The 7,125-nt window shown below is 37.1% G+C and overlaps 2 protein-coding genes across 2 annotated transcripts; one reads left to right on the forward strand and one right to left on the reverse strand.

Moving 5' to 3' along the window:
* Positions 1-496: 496 nt before the first annotated feature.
* On the reverse strand, positions 497-6,555 carry LOC120144629 (equilibrative nucleotide transporter 3-like). The gene is made up of 10 exons (XM_039158660.1): positions 6,505-6,555; positions 6,314-6,418; positions 5,523-5,678; positions 5,236-5,379; positions 5,028-5,133; positions 4,696-4,868; positions 4,448-4,608; positions 4,103-4,361; positions 3,890-4,018; positions 497-527 (listed from the first exon to the last, which is right to left on the reverse strand). Exons 1-9 carry the CDS (start codon positions 6,538-6,540, stop codon positions 3,911-3,913), a joined length of 1,248 nt encoding a protein of 415 aa, XP_039014591.1. The 5' UTR covers positions 6,541-6,555; the 3' UTR covers positions 497-527; positions 3,890-3,910.
* LOC120144630 (transcription factor MYB41-like) lies at positions 2,361-3,498 on the forward strand. The gene is made up of 2 exons (XM_039158661.1): positions 2,361-2,493; positions 2,582-3,498. The coding sequence occupies exons 1-2, from the start codon at positions 2,361-2,363 to the stop codon at positions 3,376-3,378; spliced, it is 930 nt and encodes a 309-aa protein (XP_039014592.1). The 3' UTR covers positions 3,379-3,498.
* Positions 6,556-7,125: the final 570 nt, after the last annotated feature.

Here is a 7,125-nt window from a genome sequence, read left to right on the forward strand (position 1 = left end):
TGAAACACTTGATCTTATTTCCAGAATCAAGTTCCACTCACACTTTGAAGTTTTTGAAAGTTGAAAACACATCTGACTTCTTCTTAATAGGATATACCCAACATCTCCTAGAGTAATCATCAATAAATGAGACAAAATATTTTGCTCCGCCTAGGGATGTAACTGGTGCTTGCCATACGTCAGAGTGAACCAGTTCTAGAACACTTTTGCCTATAAAAGTTGATGTGTTGAATTTTAACCGGTGCTGTTTACTTGTTATGCAATGCTCACACAAAGTAAGTGATACCTTTGTTAAGCCTGGAAGTAGCTTTTGCTCCACAAGGACTTTCATTCCTTGTTCTGACATGTGTCCAAGTTTCTGATGCCATAACATTGCAGAATCTGAACTACATGAGGCAATAGAGGCTTCTGCTTCTAGCAAAGTCTCTCCCTTCAGCATGTATAAGTTTGCAGCAATTTTTTCGCCTTTCAGCACCACAAGCGCTCCACAGAACACCTTCATTATTCCTTCCCGTGTTTCAATCTTGCTTGCATTATTATCTAACAATCCGTAGGATAATAAATTTCTCTTCAAGCCTTTCACGTACCGCACATCTCGAACAACTTTAATTGTTCCATCATATATCTTTAATTTGATGGTTCCAACGCCAACGATCTCTAAGGCATGATCATTGCAACTATACATAGATCCTCTTGAGACAGGTTCATAATGATGGAACCATTCTCTTCTTGAGGTCATGTGATATGTTGCTCCCGAATCAATGAGCCATATATCTGCAAATCTTTTTCTGCCTTCCACGGTAGTTGACGCTTCACAGCATAAAGCATCTCCATCATCTGAAGTGTTTGCGGTATTGCCTTGTGGATTGGAGTTTTTATTGAGACTCCAACAATCCTTCTTCAAGTGACCCTTCTTTCCACAGTTGTAGCACTTTAAATTCTTCTTGCTTCTCGACTTCGATCTACCATGTTTGTGACTGCTGCTTTGGCCACGTTCTGTTGATCTCCCTCTCATCGTTGTCAACGCTTCTTCTTGTTGCAGGTTTACTTGTCTGTCTTCTTTGTTCTTGCACCGATTTTCTTCTTGTAGAACAGCAGCTGCAACGTCATCGAAGACTAGACTGGTGACATTACTGTTTGTCAAGTTGATGATGAGTTGATCATACGAATCCGGTAGACTTTGAAGTAGAAGTTCAGCACGTTCTTATTCTCCTATTTTACAGCTTAAAGATGTAAGCTGAGAAAATAAAGTGTTCAGTGTATTTAAGTGCTCCGTCACTGAAGTAGATTCTGGCATACGGAGAGTGTACAATTTTCTCTTAAGGAAAATTTTATTGTGCAACGATGTGGCCTCGTACAATTTGGTGAGATGATCCCATATCTCCTTAGTTGTCTTCTTCTCCTCGATACTTGACAATACTTCATCTGCTAATGCTAGATAAAAGTTTGTCATAACATTTCCGTCCATTTCGATCCATTTGTTGTCGTCTGTGAAATCTACTGGCCTTTCGCTGATAGCTGCTAGACAACCGTCTTTCCTCAGGATGGCCTTCATCTTCAATTTCCACAATGAGAAATTTCTCCCATTGAACTTTTCAATATCAAATTTCGTTTCCATTGCTTCGTTTATGGATAGCTCCCACTATTTCACTATCTTGAATAGTTCTCTGGAACCTTCAAAGAATGGGTAATAACTTCTTACTTTCTTATGTTGGAGGATCCACCTTTTGGTGGCAACCACAAAGACAATAAGCATATATTACACACTCTAATCTAGCTCTGATACCAATTGTTGCGGAAGATGACTATCAGATAGAGCAAAATCACAACTGATAATTTGAGAAAATAAAAATGAAGATAAAAGAGACACAAAATTTACGTGGAAAACCCCTAAATAATATAGGGTAAAAACCACGGGCAACGGTAGAAGAATTTCACTATGAAAAAATATGAATTACAACCTCTCTCGATCTACCAAGGAGAAAACAATGATAATTCTCTCTTGATAAAAAGGAAAAAATAACTCTCAAGAAACTCTCTAAATTCTCTCTAGTATTGGAAGAAAGCTAGAATGCTTTGGAATGGTTTTAAAGCTAAATGAGCTAGGATATTTATAGTTGAAGCTTTAAGGACTAATTTGTAAATATCCTAAATTATAATAACTAAAATTGAGGTTTTACTATTGTTGAAAAATCAACAAATGCTGCACCGAATGTTGAAAACAATTTCTGCAGCCCAAGCTTTTTGACAATTGCAATTCAGTGCATTAATTGCACCGAAATGGTTTGACTTTCAACAATGGTTCCATTACGATCCATTCATCCGCTCATATTGATTTTACAAGGGAAATCAAATAATCAATGGGAAGAACTCCTTGCTGTGACAAAAATGGGCTCAAGAAAGGTCCCTGGACTCCCGGGGAAGATCTTAAGCTTACAAATTATATCCAGATTCATGGCCCCGGAAACTGGCGTACCCTTCCCAAGAATGCAGGTATCAACTTATTATTCCTCTTGTATTCATCGTTTTAAATTGTTTTCTCAGGCTCCGACGATGATGAATTTGTTCCAACCTTTTATAGGGCTGCAGAGATGTGGAAAGAGTTGTCGTCTGAGATGGACAAACTATCTTAGACCTGATATCAAGAGGGGAAGGTTTTCGTTTGTAGAAGAAGAGATCATAATTCAACTACACAGTGTAATGGAAACAAGTAAGGCTAAGGTTCCATTGCATGCTGTCTTTTTGCTTTTGTGTCTGTTTGTCTTGGCTATTACCGCTCGCTTGCCGGGGAGGACCGACAATGAAATCAAGAATTACTGGAACACTCATATAAGGAAAAGGCTTCTAAGAAGCAGGATCGATCCCGTTACGCACGCTCGCCTCGATGTTCTTGACCTTTCCTCGATTCTCAACTCGGAGTTACTAAACCCTCAATTGCTAAGCCTAGCTAACACCTTATTATTGTTGAAGCAAGAAAACTCAGAAATATTATCACAATATCTTCACAAAAACCAGCTTTATAACTCCCACCAAAATGCTTCAACAATTTCGGCGTCTTATGCTGTTCCTTGTAGTTCCGTGCCAAGCCAAATGGAAACCATGGAAGCCAATGGACAAGGGTTTTGTCACGACATTTTTACAAACTTTGATTACCCGAATTCCCAAGAAAATTTGCAGACGAATTATGTGCACTATGCACCAAATCCGACGGTTCCTCTTCTGTCTGAAAACTCTAACTTGCAATCGATTGAAGGCAGCTTTGGTTCTGTGAGCGTGAGGTCAACTCCTTTGAATTCATCTTCCACATTTATCAACAACAGAAGTGCAGATGATGAGAGGGAAATCTTCAGCAGCTTGCTCAAGTTTGAAATTCCATAGAGTTCGAATATCGATTATTTTATGTGAATGTGAATGTAATCTGTACACATTTGTTGTTTTATAGCTTTAATCCTCAGACTGAATGCACATTACATCTCGTGGATCCAACTCATTACGAATGCTCAACCGGTTTCGGGTCCAGCTGTGGAAAGATTTTTTTTTTATTTATTTAAGGTGATTGATTATAAAGTAGTATTTGTTCTAAATATTTTTAATCTTTTGATAATAAATATTCAATCACATTGACCAATAATACTTGAACTCGTGATTTTTAAAAACAATAATAATTCTTTTAATTCGTAAAACTATAAAAAGATTTAAAACCCACCCCGTTTTATAAAATCATGTTTTATTGACAAAAGGTTCTGATACAAAATAAAATATTTAATTGATCCGTCTTTTTGTATAAAACATATTTAATTGATTATACATCAATAATATATTTAAAATATTATATATTGTATTTTTCACTCAGAAGATTTAAGAATTTAAAAATTAATTAACAACCAACCAACCAACCTAGAAGAAAGCTTCACCATCCCTTGCCTATGAGCCACAACCAGTCGAGAGTAACCCCCGCGAAGATACCTCCTAGCAGAAACAAAACAAGCAAATTCCCCAATGCATTCTGCTCAGGTCCCTATAAAACGAAAAAGAAAAATCTTTACTATTTTATTTCTCTGCAGGTTTAAAGAAATTCAAGTATAACAATATTGGAACAAACCTTATAGCCCTTGGGCGCGGAAGTAAGGACACAGACTGTGAGGTATCCATTAGATAAGCCTAAGAAGCACGTTAGCATGATCATCCAGCCTTGGTCCCCATACTTAGCCGTGAAATAAAATGCTGGGATGAGTAACACACGAGAAAGTATCACGGTTGTGAGAGCTTTCCTCGATTCGAGCTTCAACGGTTTTATGAGTGGAATGTATCTCCCGATAAGATCCCATACATTGTACATTGCTATCAGAACGAGCGCATACCTGAAACGTTAATGATAAATCCTGTGTAACTTATAACTACATACACACACCTAGAAAGAAAGGCAGCCTTTAAGACAAGAACATACCAGGTGCCTAAACTGTGTTTCCCGGTATCTTCAGATAAGAATCCAGGAAAAATGGACAGTGTCAACGCATATATCAGAAACATGTCGAGTGCATAATCGATATTCTGAATTAGTAACTCCTTGGTGCTCAACCTTTCCAGCTTCTTGGTGTCCATCACATCCTGCAGAAGACATTGATTCTTCCTACATAATGACATGAAAAATGCTAGGGACATTTTTAATGAATGACACTGGGCAGAATGACTTACATCTTCAGGCAATGCTTGGATGCCACCAGCTGCCAGGTCAGCTGTAACAGTTTTAGATCCTTCAGAGGCTGCCTTCGAGCGATAGTACTTCACAATGGGTAATTTAGGAAAAACATACGCGTAGAGAAGAACACATACAAGCTCAAAAAGTGCAGAGATGGCAAAGAATAGAACTGCACAGAGGTGTAGTTAGCACAGAGTGAGAGAAATTACAACTCAAACAAACCAATATTGTCAAGCTTAATTCAAATTTCAGATCTTTAGACTAATTAACAAGAAAGATGTTTTTTCTTTTACAATACAGAATTAAGTACAAGGCGATTAAAACTTACTGGCCCCCTTTCGAAAACCATCCTGCGAATTCTCAAATGCTGCTTTTGTGATTAACCTCAATGCAGAGGTTAGAGCCCCTGACGCAGCCAAACCAGCAACATATGACTGAGGAATTCAGGACATATAAACAATGAAATTTTAGTCATCAGAAAATTCAGCCAAAAGAGAGTTCAATAACATCTAAAAATGTTGGTCTTTTGTACTGACTTGAAGAAATTCAGGTTTCATGTAGGAGAGATCTCCAACCATTCCACCTTGCACATGAGCATCTGCAACCCCAAAAGCTCCACTGATCACACAAATTCCTATGAAAGTTTCGAGTCCTCCTCTACCAGAGGTAGCTAAATCCAACTATATATAAAACAGAGGAGAGAAAACATAAGTTTCAGCTAATAAATCCAGAACATATGGAAGATTTTGAAAACACAAGCAGGTTTCCACTGAAATCTTCAATGTAAACCTATCATGTAGCAATAAGTAACAAGGGAACTTACAACTACAACCGCAAGGGAACTTAAGAAAAACAATATATATCCAAATAAATTCCTTCTTCTTGTGTTGATTTTCGCCTCTTTGTAAGCCAGTATTGCAAGTGTTCCGAGTGCAAACGGCTGATAAACAAGAGTAAGGACCCTAGATGGGTGGTAATGCTGCATACAGGAAAAGAAACTCGGTTACATGACGATAACATTCATAATTATCCCCATTGCATATTTCAAGTTAAAAAACAGAGGAACTATGGAGAGTGGAAGCACTCGGCAAGATAAAGTAGCATTGTTCGTAAAAATATAGAATTTGACAGCAGGAAAGAAGTCCCACAATTCGAAAAGTTAGCTGCAGCAGTAAAATTGGTAACAAATTTTGCATGCAGATTGACAAAGTGACAGTGCTTAAAGAAAGCAAAACATAGTTCCCTAGCTTTCTGTTACAAATGTATTCAAAATGACCCAAGTGCAGATTTATATATCGAATGGAAGCCGGAAGACATTCACATTGTCTCATCGACATGGTTCTCAAACAACATGATCTATGTCAATGATTTATTCATGAACTAGAACGTTGAACTGTATATTTGACTAAATCAAAAAAGAACTCAGATTGACAACAAAATCTGTTCAAGACACAGTCTTCTGAAGCTCATTTATTGCAGATCAAAACAAAATCAGCTGCAAATAGTTTTAGGTGAGCATTTATATTATCATCAAACACCGTCACAATAACACAACCATGAGAAATAATTGAAAAGTGAGCACAAACATGTAAAAAATTTGGATAGTGAAATTACCGGAAACAAATAAGAATAGTAATCTTGTATGGTCAGCATACTATTCCAAGAAAAGAGGCAGCCATTCCCAAGCAGCCAACACACAACTATAGCCATTTTCTTTCCCTATATGACAGGGAAAAAAAACATATTCATCCTGCAAATTGTATTAGTTAAAAACTGAGGAGGAATCAGAAAGTTGAATGATAAACCTCAAGCCTTCGAGAAGCATCATCAGGGAACACCATAGTTGCTCTCTTTTAAATGCCTCGTACAGCGACTTGGAATCAAAAGAAGCTTAGTATCCAATAAACGGTGGTAGGATTTAATGCTGTCAACAAAATCATATATAAAAAAGTCAAGCCTTTATGTATTTAATGCTCAGTTTCACAAGCATTTATGTGATTTAAGCAAAGTAAAAGCTTGATATACATAACCCACAATCACAAAAAGCCTTAGACTGGGATTTTACAAAGCAAAAACTATTAAATTATTCAAATCAGAAGCACCCTTGATCAAATTCACACATAATTGAAGAATAAAACACATAACTAAAGCTACGTTTAGAAAAATACAAACTTTGCCGGGGGGGGGGGAATGAATTTCTGGGTAAAAACACATAAACAACATTGAATCGAAAAAGAATACGAAAACTAAAAGGCAGAGACAGAAGATGAAAAGATTGAACTTGTTGTAAGAGATTCTTTTCACAGGTTAAACTGTTGGAATCAAGAAAATATCCAATTCTGATTATGTCATATGGAGAAAAAGAAAAGCAGTTTTTTTTCTTCTTCTAAATTACTGAGTGGGAGTGATGACAAATTCACTTAGTT

Source organism: Hibiscus syriacus, unplaced genomic scaffold, assembly GCF_006381635.1.
Source record: "Hibiscus syriacus cultivar Baekdansim isolate YM2019G1 unplaced genomic scaffold, ASM638163v2 tig00110890_pilon, whole genome shotgun sequence".
Taxonomy (NCBI): domain Eukaryota; kingdom Viridiplantae; phylum Streptophyta; class Magnoliopsida; order Malvales; family Malvaceae; genus Hibiscus; species Hibiscus syriacus.